At 59.8% G+C, this 23,043-nt stretch overlaps 1 protein-coding gene across 1 annotated transcript in view; it reads right to left on the reverse strand.

Annotated features, from left to right (window-relative positions):
* Mgat5b (alpha-1,6-mannosylglycoprotein 6-beta-N-acetylglucosaminyltransferase B) overlaps window positions 1-23,043 on the reverse strand; it is a 54,452-nt gene that overhangs the window by 8,366 nt on the left and 23,043 nt on the right. The window contains 6 exon segments of the mRNA XM_047542801.1: window positions 1,965-2,098; window positions 3,325-3,456; window positions 19,879-20,048; window positions 20,670-20,834; window positions 21,521-21,691; window positions 22,476-22,549. Coding sequence (XP_047398757.1) covers window positions 1,965-2,098; window positions 3,325-3,456; window positions 19,879-20,048; window positions 20,670-20,834; window positions 21,521-21,691; window positions 22,476-22,549 — 846 coding nt within the window.

Here is a 23,043-nt window from a genome sequence, read left to right on the forward strand (position 1 = left end):
AACATGCCTCCATACAGACTCGCCCAGAACTAAGATGAAGAGGCGATGCATTCTGCCTGAACAGGAGAGGAGGGCATCAGGGAGGGCAACAATCAGGAAAAGAGACCTTTGACTTGGGGTTTTGCCGGATGAGTAGGAGTTTGTCAGGTCTGAAACTCCACAGCCAGCAGGATCTACCCTGGGACAAGTCTTCATTGCTCAGTGTAGGTGACTGCAGGAGACTCTTAACCTGTCTTCTGCTACCCCGTCCTCTCTCACCGCCCCATTGGCCAAATGCCAGGGTAAGATGCCTAAATAAAATCTTTTCTCGTTGGCATCTCTCTAGCTCAGGAACCTACCTTGGGTCCCAAATGGAAGCCCAAGGTCTTTCACTAAAAGAACCTGCTCCTCTGCTCCCTGATCCCCAATCCTTCTCACCAGCTGCCCATCTGCTTGCTTCCCTTCCAAGGGGGCACAAGTCTCTGGCTCGCAGCTGCTGCACATCCCCAGCCTGGACCACGCACGCTCCCTCCCCTTCCAGAAGTCTGTCCCCTGGGACGCATCCCACACGAAGCACAGCCTCCTGCCACCTGGAGGCAGGCAGGGAGGAGGGAGTCTGGTTCCCGAGAGCGGTGTGACCCAGTGCAGGCCGTTCTACCTGTCTGGGCCTCAGTTTCCTCATTTGGTCTCCATGGGCTTCAGGAACCTCCCACCCTCCCGCCTTCGCCTTCCTGGGACCCCATCAAGCCATTCCTTGTTTATTCAGAAATCACATCTTCCCCTGAGACAGCCTAGAACCTGGCGAGAGAGCAGTGAAGCTCCCAAGGAGATGCCAGATCTGACGGGCTAAAGAGAGACCACACCTTCATCGCCAGCCCCTCAGGACTTGGCTCTTCATTTAGACCCAGTCCTAACAAGGGTGCTTATCTGGGTTTCCCGCCCAGAGCTCTCAAAGCCACGAGTTAGACGCTGTTGGAGGGCAGAGTGAGGACAGTCACAGTTAAAGGTGACAGTAGACAGACTTCCAGCAGGGCCCACACTGAACAGCAGGAGCTCCGCACATGTCAGTGTCCCCCAAGGGCGGGCCATGCAGAACCCACCCCAGCTGCCAGGAAAGGTTAGGTTATTTTCAGTCGGCGGCATCTCACAGGGCGGCGTGTGCGTGTATTCTAGAGCCCATGCAAAGCAGAACGCTCGGCTCTGTCGGGCCGCCCTGGTCAGCTCTGCACGCGGGCCTGCTGGTCATTTGAACAGGGTTCATCTAACGGCTAGTTCTGCAGGCAGACCTACCCTATCTCGTCCCCACCAAGAGAAAGTAGCTAATGTGTTGTTGAGATTTGCAGGGACACTGACTGCCAGCTGCACCCGCCTCCAGCCACTGCCTGCACCTGCCAGGCACAGAGGGCCTTCCAGGCAGGTCACCCATGGTGAGACTGCCCCCTGGAGCACTGGGGACTCCTCAGGGCCGCCTCCACACAGGACCCGCAGAGATCAACGAGGCCGAGGCCGCGGGTGAACCAAGTTGCTTACTCACGTGGCCCTCTCGCCCCGCCCCCCTCCCCTCCTCTATTTAAACCCGAAGCCCAGGCCAGTGACCCAAGTCAGGGCTGAGAGGCCGGCCTCACTGTGCCCTCCCAGCACAGCCACGGTGGTTGAAGCTCCTCTCCTGCTCTGCACCGTGACCTTTCAGTCTGGCCCAGGACTCTGCTGACACCCTGGGCTTGCAAAAGCTGGCCTGCTGCTTCGCCACCCATCACAGTTGTCCCTGCAAGTGTCCCTGGAAGGCCGCCAACCCCCTCGCTCTGCACTGTGTGCTCAGTGTCCTCCTGGCCTTGGGTAGGTGGCCCACAGGCCGCTGCCCCCCCATCCCTGCCCTCAGGTATCAGAGAGGCTCCTCTGTGCACCCCACTGTGCCCAGGAGGAGAGACAGGGAGGAAGAGGGCCGGCCACCCCCACCTCGAGCTCCACTCCCGCCCCGCACTCACGGAACATGGTCATGAACTGCTTGGGGTTGAGGTTCCAGTAGCCCCAGTTGGTGCGGTAGCCGTGCAGCGTGGCGTACTCCTCGTGGTTGTACGCAGGCTCGGTTCCAAAGGTGTCGATGACCCGGATTCGGCACCTGCCCCCGGGGGATCAGGAGCAGGGGTCATGCTTCTGTGCCCTGGGCTGGCGCTGCCCCAGCCAGGAGCCCTGTAACTGGTCAGTGGCTGGGTCGGTGTGGTGCCCTGTGTGGCAGAACTTGGCCTCCAACACTCTCCCTGTGTGACTACAGCAAGTGCTTTGACCTCTCTGTGTCACCTCCCAGTCAAGTAGGATCACAACAGTCCAACCTCTAGGTCCCCGGTTAGTGTTCAGAAGCTGTTCTCCCTGCTGCCCAGGAGCAGCTGCTTGGAGTGGGGTCCCTCCCTGCTCTCCCCAGGGGCCCAGCTGGATGAGGATCTTGGGGGGGACTGTGTTGGCGGAGTCAATGTCCCCATGCCTCCTCCGCTAGGTGGACCAAGTGGCAGGGGATGATGGTGGGAGGCCTGTCCTCCTCCCTCCACCGCCCTCGGGGCAGAGGCTCCAGTCAAGAGGCCTCACCTCTGTGGATCTGCACCCCGGGGTCCGAGGCCCCAGAGCATCCCTGTGTCCACCTGCCCGCGAGTGGGCCCTGAGGTAAAGCAGAGCAGCTGCCTCACAGGACGCTCCCCACGACCCCGTCCTTCCCGTAACCCAGAGACAGGTGCCCAGTGCTGAGGTTGGCACTGTTCCCCAGCGCAGGGCCGGGGCGGGAGGAGGGCGCCCAGTGCCGGCGAACGCGCATTAATAATAAAAGCAATAACGCTGCCTGTCACTTTTTTCTCCCTAATAAAATCATGTGGGACAGTCAGTGGGACTGGAGCGAACGTAATAAATAGCAGGGCTCTCTGTGCTACATTAAACCGCACCCCCTGGCTGCAGGAAGACAGGGAGCCAAGGCACTGGCCTTCCTCCAGACCCCGGGGGTGCAGGGGAGGGCAGAGGGCACGCCCCGACTCTGCACAGCGGAGGCCACGCCTCCCCAGCCCGCACGGCAGAGGCCACGCCCCCACTGGGACGTCCAGTTCCTTTCCACTCCGCCCCGCTCACTGCAGTTCCTCTGCCCGCTCCATCCAGGTGACCCCTTCCCAGCCCCATGCGGAGGCCATGGAGGACTCCCCACTCTCCAAGGTCTGGTGATCATCCTCGTGAGGGGGCAGAGCTCTTGTGAGATGGGCGCTTCAGACAGGGAAGGACAGAGGCAGGGCAGCCCCGCAGGGTGAGGGGAGCAGCTTTCTGCCTGGGTCCGCAGCCACCCGGCCCCACCGCCATCACCAGCCCTCTCACCGGTACTTCTTGAAGGAGAGTCCCATGTGCTGCTTCATCTGCTGCAGGCCGTGGTAGTCAGTGTAGATGAGGTCGAAAGGCAGGGGCATGGTGAGCGGGCAGCTCCCCCGGCCTGGCGGCACCCCTAAGTTACTGAGAGAAGAGCCCTTGAGAGTCTGGGCTTCCAGAAACTCACCTTCCCAATCAGCTCTGGGCCTGAAGGGGCCTCCAGCCCACCCACCCGGTTCCTAGAGCCCAGGAGGAGAAAGGAGAGAGGCTATAAGGGGCCATGGGGTTAGTGCAGACTCTTGGACAGGAATTGAAGAGGATACCTGTGTACAGGTTTCTCACTGCACAAGGGAGTCCAGCCAGGGCCAAGGGGCACTGAGACCTAGTCCAGGCTGGCTTGCCAAACTGCGTACCTGGCCAGGGCCACCTGCTCCTCCCGCAGGGGGGACTGCCCAGAGAGGGAGACTTTAAGCCACAAAGCACTGGCTACGGTCCTAGCAACCTACACTGTTTGCTTGGAGCCAAGGGTCTCAAGCCTCCTGCCTCAGAGACTGTAGTCCTACTCTGCTGGCCGGGCTCCTGGCTCTCCAGGGCAGTGAGCTCCAGCAGGCGCAGAACAGGCTCAGAGTCCCCTGGGGCTGGGGGCTGCCCCTGGCCTGCCAGGTCACTCAGACACTGGTTTTCTTCTGGGACAGGGCTGCCCCTGGCGACCCAGAGGCTGCAGCTTGGCCAGACTGGGCAGGTCCCTCTGCTACAACCTTGAGGCCATTCATCTCACCCGCCTGCAGGGCGTGGCTGCAGCCCCAGGGCTTCCTGTAGGATCACAACCTGCGCGGTCACCTCACTGCAGAAGAGCTCCAAGCCCCAACTGGAACAGCTGCCCATTTAAGTTCCTCTGCCCCACTCCCCACCCATAAAGCGAACCTCCCCTGGGAGCCCCTGGGAGCCCCTGGGACACCCCTGGAGCCTGACTCCTCACCCTGGTTTCTTCCCTTGGTCATTAGATCACAGTCTGAGCCACACGTTCTCTAGGCATGTGCTGGGGGCCCCAGAGCCAGGGAGCTGGTCACCTGCTGCGGGGGACGCCCTCTGCCTTCCCCTACCACCAGGCCAGAGGAAGCAGCCCAGGGCCTCAGAACAGGGCCTACTCCAGAGACCCTCCTCCCTGTTGGGTCCCTCCATGAATCCTGCTTAGCAAACCCTTCCTATGCATCCTGGGTGCCGGGCCCTGCAGCCCACAGAGACATCCAGGAGGATCCCCTGCCCTGTAAGCACAGGAGCCGGGAGGAGCGCAGCGGGGTGCACACACCGAGATGAAAAGACTGCCCTGGGAGCGGGCAGGGAAGGGTGGGGAGCAGCCAGGAAGGCCTCCCCGGAGGGAGCCGTGGGTGAGGCCGCCTCTTCCTCTCTCACAGCTCTGGCCGGCAGGGAGCACCTCCCGGGGTGGATGCCCGCTCCCTCGGATGTGGTTCAGCTGCTGCTGCTGGAAGAGGTCCCGGGGGCTCCCCTTCAGGTGTCCACCCGGTCGTCGTGGGTGGCCTCAGGCCAGGGAGGAGACCCGCTTTGACAAGGACATCATTCCCTAATGGAAAAGGGCCACCACTGATCTGTTCCCTGGGCTACATCTCTGGCTTCCTGGCTCAGACCAGATGGAAAAGGACCGGCCTCAGGCTTAGCGCTGTCTGCAGAAGCCGACTGTCCCCTGAGCACACTGTCCAAAGTGGTGCCATTTTGATGATGTTTATGGTCTTGACAGGACTGTGACAGAAAGACCTGGGGGAGGATCCAGGATGGGGGAGGGGGCAAATGGGAGGGGCTTCCCGAGGCGCCCCACCCAGAGAGGAGCTCTGCTGCTAAGGCGGACAGAGGAACCGGGACAGGAATGTGGCCCCGCTCCCTCCCTCCCTCATGGAGCCCCTTTCCAAGGACCCCACAAGAAGCCTCAAGGCCAGCCAGGGCTTCCAGGGCAGCCATGCTTCCAAAGCTTTCTCCTTGAAATGCCCAGAAAGTGAAGCAGAAAGAGCAAAACCCCAGGCTGGAGCCGTCCCAGGAAGCGGCTCCCCACTCCAGAGACTTGGTGAAACACTGGGTGCCGAGCTCCGCACCCACCTGAGGACCTCTCCGCTGTTTTCCTCCCGCGAGGCTTTGCTTCTTACCCAAAGGTCCTCCCTTAACACCGAGCCTGGCTCTTGTCCCAGGGCTCCAGCTAGTCCAGGGCACGTCCCTGTCCCTTCCTCCTCGCTCCCCCCACCCAGCCAAGAGCCACAGAGGGACGGCCAAGGCTGAATCCCTGCCCCTTCCTGCCTGGGGAATGGAGTCCAGGGGGAAAGACAGGAGGGCTGGGGGCGGCCCCTGTACCAGGGCTCCGCGCCTTTCCCACGTTTCTGATGGATTTTAGGCAGCGTGGTCCTTGTCCCAGGGCTTCCTCTTGTTGACCCTCACCCACCACACCCCTGACCCAGCCCCAGGCCCCAGGGCCCCTGAAGACAGGTGAGTGGGAGCGAATCCTGGGAGAGTCTGTGCTGCTCTCCTCACCTGGAGGCATCATCCCGCCACCCTCGTGGCTACATCCCACCTGCTCTCGATGCCGTCTGTCAGTGCAGTTCATCTCAGCAACCACCCTAGAGATCAGACCCACCCATGTCCTGTGCCCCTTTACAGAGCAGGAAACAGAGAGGTTTAGCAATTTACCCAAGATCACACAGCCTGGAAAAAGCATGGCTGGGATGGGAACCCAGGCAGGCAGATTCCACACTGCCACCTGCAGAGCCCTCCCGGCCCCCCCCAGGCCCACTAGATGGACCCCAGCAACACCTAGGCAATTCGAGTCCTGGGCCATCAGCAGAGACACAGCTCCAGTCCTGGCTTTGCCACTAAACCGGTCAGCCACAGGCCTCTAGGAGGCTCATTTTTTCTAAAGACAAACAAAATGGGCCTATCTACTGCTTGGAGGCCTCGGCTCTCCCCAGGGACACACGTCCAGCGAAGCCTCTCTTAGCACAGCCCCCCACCTCACTGAGGCCAGAATCTTGATGGCGTCCCTGTCTGCCTCCCGCAGGCCTCCCTGCCTCTTCCAGAGAGCTCTCTCTGCAGTGGGAACTGAGCATGTCTCCCCACGGCTCTGACCCTCCCTGGGCTCCTGCTGGCCCTGGACCTGGCTCTGGGAGCCTCCTCCCTACCCCACTGGAGCTCCAGACCCCTGAGGTGGTCAGGGGTCTGGACTGGTGGTCAGCTCCAGGACTGAGGTGGCCCCTGCTGGTGGCCTCTTCTGCTGTGGTGCTGGGCAGATGCAGCCTCCCAGCATCTGGGGCCTCCCAGATGCACCCGCTCAGCGCGAAGCGGGTCTTGACAAGACCAGAGCTGGTCACCGCCACCCAGGCAAGGGAGCCAGCACCTCCTGCTCCTGTGGCGCTCGAGAAAGGCGCAGCAGAAACCTCAGGCACTGTCACCAACCCGCCCCTCTGCTCCCGAGGTCCCCATGGGCCTCCTTGACAGAAACTTCCCTCCAGATTCCTAACTCGCCATGGCCTCCTCTTCCAGGAAGCCTTCCTGACAGCAGGCACCCCTACTCCTGTGCGCTCCCTCCTCCCCTCTGCCTGTTCACACCTGGTGACTGTCCTGAGATGCCACCTTCTGCTGAGGGCAGGACCAGGTCATCCTCCAATCTCAGGGCTGGGATAGGATCCAGCCCCTGAGGGAATGAACACCCCCTGGATCGGGCAAACCCCAGGAGGAAGCTTTAAATGGGTGAAGCTGGTCTAGGAGGCCCTGTCCCGGAGGCCGTGGGAGGAGCCCGGCTGAGGCTGTTCCGGTGGGCCTGGCCTGTCCTGCTGCTCTGCACACTCCAGGCTGGACCTGGGTCCTCCGTGGGTTCAGAGCACACGGCAGCAGGAAGGAGCGAGGAGACACAGTGGCTGGGGACACTTCCCGGGTGTCGATGGAAGCCTGTGGTCTCCGGCCCTGGAGGACGAGGGTTTTCAATCTAAGGTGACTTTGCTGAAGGAGTGTCTCAGAACCCATTGCTCTTGTCACACGGAACCCGAGCTTCGCCGGGGGAGAGCCGGGAGGGTCAGCCACGGGACAGCAGGCCGCCGGCTTATCGCCTGCAATTCAAGTTCACTTTTATGGGCAATTTTACACTAAGTGGTTGGCTGGAGCCGCAGCAGCAATTGGAAAACACCATCCCGACAACCTCCAGCTGAAGGTGCGCGGGGAGGCACAGCAGGCCAGCGCTGTCCCCAGGACTCCCACTGGGCGCCTCCGCACTTCAGGGCCAAGCGGAAGGGGGGCTCTCTGAACCCCCCAAGGACCTGGGCAGCGGGGAGCAGGGCAGGATATCCCTAGGAAGAGGCTGTGACGCACCCATTGCCACCAGGAGGGAGTGTCCACACAGAACTGCCAAGCTAGCCCCCGGGCTGCTGCCTGAGACAGGACCCAGGCAGGGCCGGCCCGGGAAGGGAGCCTTTCCCCAGCACCTGGCTCCGGGCCCCACCCAGACCCACCCACCCACACAAGCCCGGCTGTCGGGGGAGGGGAGGTCAGGGGCTTGGTATGGAATGGGCACCGAGCCTCCGTCTTGCGAAAGGTGTTCTGGGCCGTGTAATGGCCACGGGATGCTGGGAATGTATTTAAAACCACTGAACTGTGCACCGAAAAATGGTCAAGATGGTGATTTTACATGATGTGTACTTTACTATAATGGAAAGAAAAAAGCCACCCCACCCACATTCCTGGCTCCTGGGCCCAGCACTGCAGCTCCAGAGGTGCTGAGGTCCCCCCACCTGCCTGGGATGTCCAGCTGGCCACTAGGACACAGGGCCTCAGCAAATATCCAGAGAAGGACTGACTCAGCAGCTTTCTGCTAAAAGATCAAACTGTTGGATAGGAAAATGGGAGGAGGGAGGAGGAGAAAACCTACCCCAGTGGGGAGAGAAGCCCCCCCAGGGATCAGCACGCTGAATTCTGATGCAGCAGGCGTCTGCTGGTGGCCTTGCAGCAGACACTGAGTCCTCCTGGTGTCCGCCTCCACTGCGGTAACGTGGTGCTCAGACAAACCTCCCCGGTCCCTTCTAAGCTAAAAATGCTCTGGTTTTATATCTCTCTGTGCCTTTGGTCTAGGGCTAGAAATAATCTCTCCAGGTAGAACAAACTATTCTCTCTCCCTCTCTCTCTCTCTGTGTGGGAAGGACCTAATTAAAATGAATTCCTACAAAGTGCTCAGAGATCTTTGGCTCCAGTGCTAAAGTGCACACAGGGATCCTCAGCTTCTCCGGACGCATCTGGTTAGTGGGAACGCACGGCTGGGGCAGCCCTGGACGTTCCCGCCTCCCCAGGCACCTGCATTCCCTCTGACCCCATCCAGTGCCCACCTCCCTCCTGAGCATTGTGGGCACTTCCCCCTCCCCAATACTGGAGCAGGCCGCTGTCTCCTCCCACAGAGCACCAGGGGCAGAAAGAAGGAGCCGGGGATTTAACTGGGCATCTAATGAGCTGCCTCGGGAAGCAGAGGTTAGGATCACTAATGAGGAAGGAATTATATTCTCCTACGGGTTTTCGTCTCCTGCTCAGGATGGCTGAGTCTCCTCTGCCCAGCAGAAGCTTTATGATGCCGTCATGAAGGGCTCCCCTCCTCTCTGCTCCTGCTCCCACAGAGGCCGATGTCCTTGAATGTCCCCAGCCCATGCTCCAGTGCCTCAGAGGGTCCTGTATCGAAGCCAAGGAGAGCTGCCAGGACACCTGGGGCAAGGGGCTCCGAGCAGATGGAAGCACATCCAGCCATCCCTTGGCCACAGTGACCACGGCCAGGGGGCCCAAAGGGAAACCAGGGCAGGGCATCTCCCATACTGGTGGTCACAGGGGTGGGGGGACCCCGTCCAAGGCCCATGCTTTCCTCCCGGGCCTTCTTTCCTAGTGAGCAAGCTCAGGGCTAAGAATAGGCCCAGCTCCCAGGAGAGCCGGCGAATCCGCAGACTCATCCCTGGGATTCCTGGAGCTGGGGGAGAAAGGGAGCTGGCCTGTGGTGCTCCCACACCCTGCAGATGGGCCAGTGTACACAACAAGCGCCTGTGGAGGCCCAGCACGGCCAAGGCTCCTGTCCACCAGGCCTGCCGGGCACCAGGCCCGGCTCCACAGCCCTGCCGTTGGCCCAGCCACCCCCAGCTGTGAGAGCCCCCCAGGCCAGGCTGGCCCCCAGGCCGCCTCTGCCCTCCGGGTGGGGCCTGCACCAGGTTTTATTCAGTTCCTGGTGGAACACATTTCTGGGGCTCTCGTTATTCCATCCAGTCCCACACACCTGGGCTGAGAGCCAGCCCATGCGGAGACCCTGGAGGGCAGAAGACGGGCTGGATCCACTCTCCACCCCGGCAAGACAGGGCTGAAAGGAAAGATGCAGAGTCGGGCGTCCCTGAGGGGACAGTCAGGGGCTCTGAGTCCATCCTGGAACAACCAAGCAGAGGGCATCTGGCCTCCAGGAGGTTGCCTCCCTTTTGTCAAACCCCTTTGTGATCTGAGGGACAGTTCTGAGGCCAGAGCAGCAGGGCTGGACCCTTTCTGTGGGTGCCACTTTCCAGGTCTGGTCACTGTCCCCTCCTCACTGGCCTCCTCTTGTCCCCATTCCACAAGACTGTCTCCTGGTGCCAGGGTTCCCCCACCTCCGAACCCAGCGCCCCCTCCTCCTGCCTGGAGGCATGGGAGCAGCCCCCCGCCGCCGTCTGGCCCGCACTCCACCCGCCTGAGCTGCACAGACCCTCCCCACAGCCCACGATGGCACTAAACTGGCACTAAACGTGTCTTCCTTTGCAGCCGCCTGCCCCGCCATGGGGACGGGGTCAGGGCTGGGAGGAGGGAGGCGACGGCCGCCTCAGTACACAGGTTCTTGGGCAGAGGGTGCAGCTTCTCCAGGGGCTTGAGGGGCACACAGACTCACACCAGGGCTGCAGGGGAGGGGAGGGGAGGGACCCCCCATGGATCCCGGGCCCCAAGGAAGAATGACATGCTGGGACCAGGGCAGCCCAACTGCAGATTCCTAGGGCAAGACTCTGAAGGTGAGCCAGCCCAACCCTGGGCTGGGACGGGTGGCACTACCCCCTCCTCTGCCAGGGTCCCAGGGAGGGAGGCGGGCAGGACCGTCAAGTGCCCTAAGCTCCCCGGCCCCAGGTGCCTTTAACCAGAGGACCAGGTCAGATGCCCCTCCTACACACACACACACACACACACACACACACACTCACACACAAAGCAGGCAGGAGAGCGGAAACCGAGAGAGGAGGCTGTGGACCTCCCTGTCAATCAGTCACTTGCCTGCGGCACCCGGAGGGGCACTAGTCACAAGGCGCTCAGCCCAGGCGCCTGAGCTTCTCTCCCTGTTTCCACTGCATGAACTTAAACATGAGAAAATATCCTAAGCAGCCAGAAAAATGATACAAAAGCCTGGAATGAGCTGATGGCTACCACACCACCCTCCCCAGCCTGGTCCTGTCTTAACGGCTCGTCACATTTGATTGGCTTTTTGTCGGTTTGTCTTCCTGTTTCGAGGGCTGACGCCCCAGGAGCTGGGGGGAGGCCTGCAAGTGTGTTTCAGAGCGACCTTCTCCTCTACCTCCTCACATCCCCCACCCCGATTCCCGCAAACGCTCCCCTCACATCAAAATAAAAGGGAAACCATCAGAGCGCGCACCCTGTCCCCGGCCCCCAACCCTGTGTCCGCCAGCACCCACGTGACCCATCTCCTCCCTCTCTCCTGCCAAGATGGAGGGCTGGGCCTCTCCCTGGGCCACCCCTGGGCCACCAACTGTGCCACCTCCTTCTGGCACCTTCGACTTCTCCGTCTTCCGTCGCTCTTCCTTTGTGTCTCCCCGGAAGCTGTTGAAGTCCTGTCCCAGTACCTACGAGTGTGACCTCGCACACAGAGGCTCTGCAGATGTAGTCATCAGGGGACCCCCATCAAGTGCGACCCTGCCCACCTGCAGAAGGAAATTTGGACCCAGAATGCACAGAGGCAAGAGTGGAGACACAGAAAGACGGCCGTCCACAAGCCTTGGAGGGCTGCGGACGCTGGGCGTGGGGCCCGGGTCAGTCTGCCTGGCAGCCTCGCGGGAGCCCACTCTGGCACTCTGGCCTCCAGGACTGTGAGCTGGCCAGCTTCTGCTGTTTAACCTGGACATGCAGCCCTGCAGGGACATCTGCACTCTCGGCCACTGCTCCCTAGCAGGCCACCACTTCACAGCCGTGAGTCTGTGACCTTTGCCCCCACAACTCAATCGCTCGGCTCTTTCCAGGGTCCACAATGATTTCCTTGTGGCCAGACTCCTTGGACACTTCCAGTCTCCTTGCTTGGCTTTTTTTTTTTTTTTGTAGCAGGGATTGAACCCAGGGGTGCTTACTCAACCACCCAGCCCCAGCTCCAGCCGTTGTTTTATATATGTATATTTATATTTTATCTGGAGACAGGGTCTCACTGAGTTGCTCAGTACCTCACTAAATTGCTGAGGCTGGCTTTGAACTTGTGATCCTCCTGCCTCAGTCTCCTGAGGCGCTGGGATCACAGGCATGTACCACCATGCCCAGCTCCTTGCTTGACTTTTAACAAGCATCAGGCAAACCTGGCCACACCGTCCTTCCTGGGAGCATCTTCTCTGGCATCCATGTCCCAACCCTCTGCTTTTCCTCTCGGCCTCTGCCTCTCAGCCTGGGACTGCAGGTTTCCAGACTCTGTTCTCTGGCCTCCCTGCCACTTGGCGGTTTGTTGATACTGGGCTCAACTTCCAAGGTTCCCTCCCTCTGCACTGCACACCTCCCTGGGCCCTGGCCCAGCACCCAGCTGCTGCCACGGGGCACTGCCAACTCACATACTTGAAGCTGACTCAAGGTCTTCCCCATGGACCCTGAACTCAGTGCTTTCTCTTCTGCCCCCATCCCTGTTGGTCCATTTTCTGTTGCTATAACTGAATACCACAGACCAGGTGATCATAGAAAGAAGAGAGGTTTCTCTAACGCACAGTTCTGAAGACTGGAAGTTCAAGAGCATGCTGATGGCATCTCCTTGGCACCTGGCAGGGGCTTTCCACCATGATGGGAGGGGGGTGTCATGTGACAGGACAGAGCGAGTGTGCTAAGGGGCCTCTCTTCCTCAGAAACAGCCCTCCTCCTGGGCCCTGCCCTCAGGTTCCCATCCATCCTAATTGCCTCCCCCTAAGCTCGGGGGTGGCGAGCATGGTCCGCAGAGGTGGGGCTCTTAGGCCCCGATTAGACCAGGAGGGCTCCGACCTCATCAGTGAATTCATCGGGGTGATGGATTAATCCACTGACAGCTGAATGCATTACTGGGAGGGGGATGCAGCTGGAGGACGTTGCCGCTGGAGGCACGTCCAGGTCCCTTGCCCCTGACCCCCTGTCCTGGGACAGCTCCCCTCTACCACGCTCTTCCACTTTGAAGTTCCAGCTCACCTCAGCCCCCAGCAACGGCACCCGCTAACCAGGCACTGAACCCTCTGAAACCGTGAGCCAAAGCAAACTCTTCCTCCTCGAAGGTGCGCATGGCAGATGTTTTGGCCACCGAGAGGAAAGCTGACCCGATGGCTTCCAAATGCCGTCAGCATCCGACTCTGGGGACTAAGTCTCCAACACACGAATTCCAGGGACACACTGACCCCACGGCACCCCTGAGACAGGCAGCACCTCCCAGCGGCTGGCTGGAGCCATACAGTTCAGTCTGGTCCTGCTCAGCTCCCACTGGCCAGCAGCAGCGGGGCCCTCGCTGCCTGGAACTGACCAGATTCAAACCCCAAAGCTGCTCCCGCTGGTCCAGCTGCACTGCCCGGAAGAACAAGACGGGTCCCCCCCACCACCATTCCCTGGGGACCCTGCCAGGTACTTCCCCTGAATAAACGTGCCGGGCTAGGGACCAGTGCCCAGCCTGGCCCCCGCTGGACAGCCCGGGGTGGCCTTCTCGCCTCCTCGTTTAAACATCCTCCTCTCCAGCTTTCATCATTTGCTGGTTAAGTCAACTAATTTTCTACTAAACCCAATTTCACTCATGGATGAGGAGCCCATCGCTCTTCTCGTGCCATGTACGATTAATGATGCCTGAAATTACGCAGATAAAACTGATGAGCACAGCCGATTCTCTGCAACCAGGAAGGGAAGGCTTCGCTCTCCAGCGCCCCCGGATCCCAGCATCGGGACCTCAACTTGGGCAGCAGCGGGTGGACGGGGCCCTGGCTGAGCGCCCCCGCCTGCCCGCTGGCCGGGCGTGTGGGACGTCCCCACAGAGGGCATCTTCCCGCACACCTGGCAGCAGCAGAGCCAGACACGGATTCCCCGCCGCGCCCAGGCACTGCTCCAGTGAGCTGCTTAATTAAAACCCCAAAACACGAGGAACAGAGAAAGCGGCTCGGCGTCCAGCCTGGGTGCTTAGTCGCGGCCGAGACATCTGCCACGAACATCTGTGAAAACGTGACAACAAATGTACAAGCCGCATCCCTGTTCCGCTGCCTTCCCGCATGGGCCACCGCCAGCCAAGGGTGGCGCCTCTGTCGCAGAGGCTGAGACTCAGGATCGGAGGACCTCGCTTCCGCTGATCTATTTCAAGTCAGCCCGTGCTGCTCCCCACTTCCTGCAGGCCCTGTGGACGTTCCGTGGTCTCTGCCCAGGAGCCCTGTCCAGGCTAAATGGTTACCATCTTATTATGGGATGCATGCCCTCCCATTCATATTTGAAGTCCTAACCCCCGCTTCTTCAGCATGCAGCCCTATTTGGAGATGAATCGATCTCTCTCTCTCTCTCTTTTGGTACCAGGGATTGAACTCAGGGACACTCAATCACAGAGCCATCTGCCCAGCCCTATATTTTGCATTTTACTTAGAGACAGGATCTCACTGAGTTCCTTAGGGCCTCACTTTTGCTGAGGCTGGCTTTGAACTCACGGTCCTCCTGCCTCAGCCTCCCGAGCCGCTGGGATTACAGGTGTCAGTCACTACAGCCAGCAGGAGATGAATCTTTACAAAGGTATTCAAACTAAAATCAGGGCCTGAGGGGCCCAATGTCCACCTAACAGGGGAAGTTTGGATACCAACCTGCACACAGGGAGGCCTGGCAGGGATGAAGGCAGAGGTCAGGTTGGGGCATCCACAAGACAAGGAACACCAAAGCATGCCAGAAGACCACCAGGAGCCAGGAGAGAGCCGGATGCAGACCCTTCCCTGGAGCCTCAGGGGGAGCCCTGCCGAGCCCTAGACCTCAGGCTTCTGGCCTCCGTCACAGTCCCCGCTGCAGCAGTCCTGGGGAGTCACGCGCAGCTCCTGCTGTGTTCAGGTCTCCCATTCCAGGACAGGCCCACGCTGACGTAGCATCAGGGTGGTCCTGGCAGAGAAGGTGCCGAGGCCTTCACAGCTTAGCCTCTACCCTGGCCTCACCTCTGCCTCCCTCCCCTCCAACTATGGGGACCTATATCCCTCCCTTTAAAGAAGGAAGAAAGCATTGTACGTTCAAGAGGGCGTGGCAGGAAGTCCACTCCAGGCCAGCAGGTTCCTCCCAATCCCCCTGGGAAGGATGCACAAGAGGCCCCCCGAGCTGGGCCACCTCCAAGAGGGCCTCCTTGATCCACCCCCTTGCACTTACCTCACTCCCAGTGGCCCCCGGCTCCCGCCACCAAGGGCGTCCTGAAGCCTCAGGAGTGCAGAGGACGCAGGAGGAATCCTCACTCTGCAGATCTAGGCCTGAGCTGCACCCCAGGTCCCAGTCCCACCCGCAGGCCCTGCACCAGGGACCTAAGGACAGATCCCTTGCGCCTGGCATGCAGATCAGTTCATATTCCACAGTGTCCCAACCCCACGGCCAGCCAGACGGTGTACGGGGAGACTGCCGAGAAGACCCCAGCCTCCGGCTCCTCCACTCTCGACTCGGTGCTCGCTGTAATCACCCGGGGGCATTAAGAAATCGGCCCCCCATCTGCTAAATCAGAGAGGCCAAGAGAGGGGCCGACCCGGCTGTGCCCAAGGCCCTCAGAGTGTCCCGCTGCAGCCCAGGCTCAGGGCCCGGCTGCTGATCTTGTAGACCTAACCAGGGAATTCCCCTGGGGAAGGCGGCTCTGTTCTTATTTTTAACAACTTTTCCTTGTTTTTCAATTGCACCGGGTAACAGATTTAGAAAGCACCTTCCCAAGGCTATCCCTGGAGGGGCTGAGCTGTTTGCACCACTCTGCCCTGAGCAAGATCGCTCATTCACACTTAAACCCCGCAGGGGACCTCGGGCCAGGGCATCCCCAGTTTTGGGCAAGTCAGAGAGGTGACCGCTCCCTGGAGACCCTGCCTCTGGGAGTTAAATCAGCAGGAGCCTGTCAGGAAGTGAAGGCTTAGGGAAAAGACCCTGGTTCTCTGGGCTGTGCGGAGGGTGTGTGAGCATGTGTGTATGGGGTCGTGCACAGGGTACCATATGCATGTGTGAGAACATGCATTTGCACATGCGTACATGCGTGTATGTGTGTGTGTGTGTGTGTGTGTGTGTGTGTGTATGGAGGCTGCCTGAGCATGTGCGTGCATGTGCCCTGTGTGTAGGGACATGAGTGTGGGAGTGCATGTGTGCATGCCTGTTTACACACATGTGCGTCATGAGTTGTGATGGGATAGCAGCAGAGGCATCTTCCAGTCTGGGCATCTTTACCAGGGCCTCCCAAGTGTGGTCACCCCGTGATCACTGCCTGGGCCCTGGGATGGGCAATGGCGGCCATGCCAGATTCTAGGGAGCAGTCAGAAGGCTGGCATGCTCTGGGCAGGTAAGGACTTAGGGTGCAGGTTGAGAGCGAGAAGTCCCTGCCTCTCAAAGATTCTTGAGCTCTCTGCTTCTCTCCAGCAGGACAATCCCCTGCTGGGCTACCAGGAGCACGATCCTCTCCCCCCACCCGGGAGCAGTAACAAAAGCACACTCTCTGGCCCAGACCCTGCCTGATCAGACAGGAGGATCAGCTGAGGGCCTTTGCCAAACACCACTTCCTCTAACCTGCAGCCGGGCAGGGCGGTGATCCTGATAGACAGATGCTCCCTACCCACCAAGCGGTGGCAGAGGCTGGCGCGAGGAGCTCCAGACACCCTCAGGACTCCCACGGCATCTCGGGGTCTCTGATGACCCACAAGAACTTTGCCTGCCACTGTGCCTGAGGCAGGCTGGCTCCGGTTAGCCACAGCCACAGCTTCCCTGACCCCGGGTCCCTTTTCCTCTGCCTCCTCCTCATCCCTACCCCATCAGACTTCCTGCAGGGCTTCCTGCAGGCCAGGGAAAGACTTCCTTATCATTCTTGGCAAACGTTGGCCGCCTGAGCAGCCTCTGCTCTAAGGACAGCATCGGAGCACCCTCTGAGCTCTCTGCTTGGAGGGAGCGGGGCTGGGCAGAGCGCAGGTGCGGCAGTGGGTGCTGGCGGGAGGAGGGCGGGCACACCTCCGCTCTGAAGTGGCCGGCGCCACATGAACAGCAGGACCTGTCAGTAAGATGCCACAGTGCGAGAACCCCAGCCCAGATCCAGAAGCAGTCTGGTTTCAGCACCAGCACTCAGGGACAGCTCCCCACCTGGCTGCTAGCCTGGGGGCTTGGTGATCGGCCAGCAGAAGCAGAAGGGGCTATTTCACAGTGGGCACCTCCTCCAGAACCCGCTCCTGGCTGTACTCGCTTCCTCGGGGGGGCCTGCCCCACCTGGCACCTCACTGCCCCCACCTGGCACCTCACTTGTTCATCTTCACTGCGCCTGCCAGAGACAAGAGCATGAACTCCGGCGGGTGAATTCCAGGCCTCGGGGATAAAATCCTTCCAAACACTAGTTCCTTGAGTGGCCCCCTCAACACATGCCGGACCCAGCCTCCTCTCTGAATTTGGCACTACTGCTCCACAGGACGTCCTACCTGGGTTCCTGGTAGGTAAGAACTGCAGAGGCTGAGCTGCTGCCCTAGACTGGAGCTCCCAGGGCCCTAGTGACCTGAGACTGCTGATGGCACTGTCTCCATCTAGTCTCCTCCATGCCACAGAGCAGCAGCACTGTGGACCAGAACTGGGGGCCTTTCAGAAGAAAGTGACATCCAGAAACACATGCCACCAAGACGGAAGGCAGGCTTGGAGAGGAACCTCATTCCTGCTAGAAAACCACCTGAGAACAAGTCAGTGGGTTCACACGCAAAGGACTCTGGAGTCTTCTGGGGCCTTCCTACTTAGGCCCTGGGGATCCCATCAAAAAGCCAATGAGAAGGAGGAATGGAATCCCACCCAGCACCATTCCCGAGCCATGAAGAGAAAGAATGATAACTTCGACTACGTTAAAATTAAGGACCTCTGCTCCTTGGAGGGGAAAAAACCATAAGGAAATTACAAAGATACGCACAAATTAGATTTTTGAATACACACAACTCACACGGGATTTATATCTGATATATAAAGAACCTTACAACTCAATAAGGAAAAGAACCCAGTGAACAACGTGAATGGGCATTTCACCAATAAGAAGCAACAGCACACCCAGGACAGGACGCTCACGGCTGTCAGGAAATGCAAAGCAAGGCCAGGCAGGACATTGCGGTGCATGCACAGCTCACCCAGGAAGTCGGCACCCTAAGTATGGGGGCGTGGCCAACAGGTGGGACCCCCGGTCCACAAAGTTGCCGTGGAAACCAGGTTGACATATTCTCACAAACTTGAATTTGCACACACCCTGGACCCAGAAACCATGCATCTAAGTCTAGGCCCCAGAGAAACTGAATCAGTGGAAGGACGTGTCTCTCAGCTGTATTCAGTTGAAGGATCTGTCCCTGGACGGTTCTGCTAAAACACACTGTGAGGTCAGCACCAGCTCTCAGGAGGTTGCCAGCCTGGGGATGAGTTCTTCAACTGACCTGAGAAACCCTTATGCAGGTACCCCAAGTGACATGGACCTGAATGTCCACCACAGCACACACTGTTCAAACCAATTTGGTTTTTTTTTTTGAGTTTGGTACTGGGGATCGAGCCCATGGATGCTCAGCCACTGAGTCATATCCCCAGACCTTTTTAATTTTTACTTTTGAGATAGGGCCTCACTAAGTTACCAAGGTTGGCCTTGAACTTGCAATCCTCCTGCCTCAGCCTCCAGAGTTGCTAGAATTACATGTGTGGACACCTGTGCCTGGCTCAAACCAATTTTTAAAAAATTTTTTTAGATGTAGATGAACCCAATACCTTTATTTTTTTATATGTATGTGGTGCTGAGGATCAAACCCAGTGCCTCACACATGCTAGGCAAGTGCTCCACCAATGAGCCACAACCCCAGATCTCAAACCAATTTTTAAAGCAAGAATAAAATGTTTGCAGACAGCAAACACTGGTACATAATGACGGCACGTTCACGCAGTGGGATATTCTACAGAGTGGAAATGAGTGGAAGACGGCCATGTGAGGCAAGGTCGAGTCCGAAGCCACGATGGAGAGAGGAGGTCTCAGAGGCGGGGACAGTGGACACTGTGATCGCCATAGTCACAAAGCCCCAGACCAGACCCAAACCAGACCACGTGTCATCTACAGACACACACATATGGGAAAAACTCATTTAAAAAAAAAAAGCAAAGTGTGATCACAAAATTCAGGCCATGGGTTTCCTCTCGGGGAGGCAGAGAAACTCAGCCTCATGATCCTCCCCACCTCATGGTGGGCGGAGACACCGTGGGAGGTCAGCCTGTTCCTGGTGCCATCACAGGGTTTCCACATACTTTCATATGTACCAAATATCACACGATAAATATAAAAGATAAGGGGGGAAATCGTGCATTTCTCCACCCGACAATGCCCTGCAGCCAATCTCTACCCGCCGCCCTTTCTCCACACTCACAACCTTTTGCTCCACCCTCTCCCAAGCACCAGGAGCCTCCACCTCTGACAGACGTCAGGAGCGGGACCCCGGAGAGCCAGCAGAGGAGAAAGAGTGGCCATCACCCACCCACCCCAGACCCTCCAGGTCCTATGGCCCACAGTAGGCCCAGGAAAGAATCTGGTTCCAGAAGAGAAACCCCCAAGGGTGTGCCCAACCCACCACGGTGGCAGGCACCAGGGACCCCACCTTCATGATGTGCCTCAGTCCTTCAAGCCAGTTTTTTCGGGGGGAGGTTACCAGGGATTGAACTCAAGGGTACTCTGCTACTGGGCCACACCCCCAACCCTATTTTATTTAGAGACAGGGTCTCACTGAGTTGCTTAGTGCCTCACTTTTGCTGAGGCTGGCTTTGAACTTACGATCCTCCTGACTCAGCCTCCGGAGGCACAGGGATTACAGACATGCAGCATGCCTGGCCCTCAAGCCAATTTTGTCAGCCCCTGAACGCAAACACTGTTAGAACTGTACTGTGCAAACACACTTCCTGGGTGCGTCCCAAACGTGACTGAGTGTCAGCATGGAGGGGAAGCAGGAGGCAGACAGAGCGCCAGTGGGGACCTGACAGAAAGCCAGGAAGCCTCCTAGGATCTGTGGGCCATGGGACCTGCGGTGGAGCAGGGGCTTCTGGGATGTTCTCCTCGGTCCCTTACCACCCCAGCTCAGTGCACTGGCTGTCCCCGGCACTCACCTCTGCAGCTCCTTCAGGGAGACGGTGACCCGCAGGCTGTGGCCCAGGATGTAGAGAGCAGCCAGGATGTCCGCCCACTGCACCATCTCCCCTAGAGGCCCGCCCTTCAGCACCCGCGGGCTGAATACGTCCCCAGACTCCTCCGTCAGGAAGCCAATGTGAACAAGAATCTGGGTCAGCGGGACAACAGGGGGGCGGGGGCGGCATGGAAGAGCAGCAGACCTCTGTTCCCCCACCCAAGTCACCAGCTGGGAGACCAGTGGCAACGGACACTGTCTCCAGTTTGGGCCTGGGCGGTCACTTTTGGATGCCAAGGTAACCACACCAGGTATCACAATGCAAGGAGTTATGTTCCAGGTGGACAAGGTCGACGTAGACCAGAGAGTTGTTGAAATGAGAGGGCCTCGGAGAAACAGCCAGGGTAGGACAGAGTCACGTAATTCTCTAGCGTATGCGTGGATGGACAGATGGGTGGACGGGCAGATGAATGATGGACCCACAAGTCTTCCCCAAACAGACTGTTACTCCGAAACTTCCAGGCGGAAGCCGTGACTTCTCCGCCTGATGAGAATGAGTTGTCTACAGAGCACAGGGTGCTCCTCAGGGCCTTGCCCTCCCCCAGCTCTGCAAAGGGCAAAGGGCCTCACCTGCACCATCCTGACCGGGCTGTGCCCACCCCTCTCCCTCTGGATTGTATGCAAAGAAATCCATCTGGCTTGAGGGCCAGCTCTGTGCGGCCCTGAGACCATCCCCAAGCTCTCGGGGCTCTGTTCCCTGAGAGGATTACACACCTGCTTCTGGTCCCTCCGGATGTCCCCCAGCTTCTGTGCCAGGCGCTGGGCAGCCGTGGCCCACTGGGCTGTGAGCCGCTTGGTCCGCTTCTTCATGAAGATCAGGGACTCCTTCCCACTGCCCATCAGCTCCAGGAGGTGAGACAAGTTGCTCCGGAACACAGCCTGGAGGTGAGCCCCAGCCTCAGCTCTCCCAGCCCCCTCCTGCGGCCTGGCCCCCATCCCCTGCTGCACCGGGACAGTGACTGGCACCTCCCATGAGTCTAGGGTCTGCTCCAGCTTCTCTTGTCCTTTCTAAGAGTCCCACCAGCACCCAAAATCAAGGAGCTGTGCTCTCATCCCCCACACTGACCCCCAGCCAAGTTGGTGTGTCCCAACTCAGCTTGTTGAACTACCTGCCCCAAGTTCTTCCAGGGAGGTGGCCAGTCGTGATGGTGCCCAGGATCCCAGCTGCTGCAAGGAGGCTGAGGGCAGGGCTGCCTCTCACCATGTGTATTAAACCCCTCAATCCTAAGCCTAAGATTCGTCACCTGTTAGATGCAATCACGTGAGGATGGCCAGCAGACGGAGGTACAAAGTGCCTGGCATGTGGAAAGCCCTCAGTAAGGGGCAGCTATTATTGCTATTATTCTGGCCCCTCGAGAGGGCCCCTGCAGGGACCCAGCCCGCCTCTGCAGGCAGGCTTTGCTGAGCAGCACCCCAGGGGTGGAGGGACACTGTCCAGCTGACCTCCCATCTGTCCACCTCCTGCAGAGCCCATGGCCCCCTTCCGCCTGGGCAGGGCTGAGGTCTCTCCCACTATCCCAGAGAATGTCCAGCCTGGGGAGGACGTCCCACCCCTCCAGGCCTACCTGGACTCTGGGAAGGGGCCTGGGGGCCGTCCGTGTAGCGCTCTGGTTCCTCCAGGGCAGCGGCGGGCAGAACCACTCGACCTCGCTGAGGTAGATGAGGAAGGAGCACTCGGTGCCGTCCACCCCGAAGAAGGCATAGCAGGGGTCAGAGGTCCAGCGGGCACGCATCCACTGCAGAGAGGGCCACGTCTGAGCAGGCGGCCAGCACCAGCCCTGGCCCCTGCAGCCTGCCCTGCATGCACATCCCCAGGGACCCCAAGGTCCGCCAGGACAGGGCCTGTGCAGTGTGTCCTGCCCTAGAGACAGCAAGGAAGGGCAGAGACCTGGCCAGCTGTCCTGGCCACCAACAACCCCAGAGAAGGCAGAGTCAGGACCACCACCTCCCAGGCCCAGGCAGAGGAGGACCCTGGGAGAGCAGGCCAGGTCAGGACACGGGGCCAAGTCCTGGGCAGGCCTTGTCCTTCGTGCCTCAGCCCCTTGTCGTGGGGCAGCCTCCAAGTGGGCCTGGGGTGTCCAGGGAAGGACCCCTGCAGTGGTCCTCAAGGAGGGGGTCTGCAGCACCACAGCCCGCCCTCAAAGCAGCGAGGAGCTTCACAGCTGTGCGCTGGCTCCCCGCACGGACAGACGCGCAGCCAGAGGCAGCCCTGGAGCGGGGTGGGAGGCACCCTCAGCCCAGCCAGGGACCGGCCGGGAGGAATGGAGACAGCGAGGAGGCCTGCTCCTTCTCCGAGCTGTCAGGAACCAGGCAGCCGATGGCACACACTTCACAGCTCATTTACCAGGAGAAAGTGCTCAGCCCCCGGGGGAGACGTCCAGGGGAGTCTGGGTTGGTGGCCGCGCAGAGCGCCCAGCAGAGACATCTCCCTGAGGTCGGCTTCAGCCAGTGAAGAGCCCACAGGTCAGTCTCCCAGGCTGCCACCTCCCTGGCCACACTTCTCCCCCCGCCAGGTCTCACCTCCACCTTTCCCGCACAGTCAGGGAACTTGGGGTCGCTGGGCGCCTCGCACTGGTCCCGCCGACCTTCAGACACTGTGGGGAGAGGTCAGCATGCTGAGGACAGGGGTCCAGGGAGGAGCCAGGGGAGAGACGGGAGGGACGGATGACCTCCGAGGGTCAGGGCTGCAGTAGCCCACCCCCTCCGGCTGCACGGCCTGACCCAGGGCTCCCCAGGTCCGAGTTGCCCTCCTCCACCCCCAGTCTGCTAGGAGAGGAGGTCAGAGCCCACGAGGAGCCGGCGGGAGCAGCAAAAGGCTTCGGTCCCACAAACCACCCCTACCCTGTCTGAGGAGGGCAGAGAGGCCCGCGGCCCCTGCTGCTCCCAGCGAGGGGAATGGAGGGGGTCTGGCCCCTCCCCACACGGCCTCACTCTTGGAGCCCAGGGGCCAGGACTCCAGGGGCCTCCTCGGTCCTTAGCCACTCAGGCAGGTCAGGGTGGGGTGGACCCTGGGCCATCTCATGGAGAGCCCGGAGCAGGACCTCGAGAGCCAGGCGAGCTGCGGAGGGAGGAGTCAGGCCTCCCCAGA

This window comes from Sciurus carolinensis, chromosome 3 (genome assembly GCF_902686445.1).
Source record: "Sciurus carolinensis chromosome 3, mSciCar1.2, whole genome shotgun sequence".
NCBI classification, from domain to species: Eukaryota; Metazoa; Chordata; class Mammalia; order Rodentia; family Sciuridae; genus Sciurus; species Sciurus carolinensis.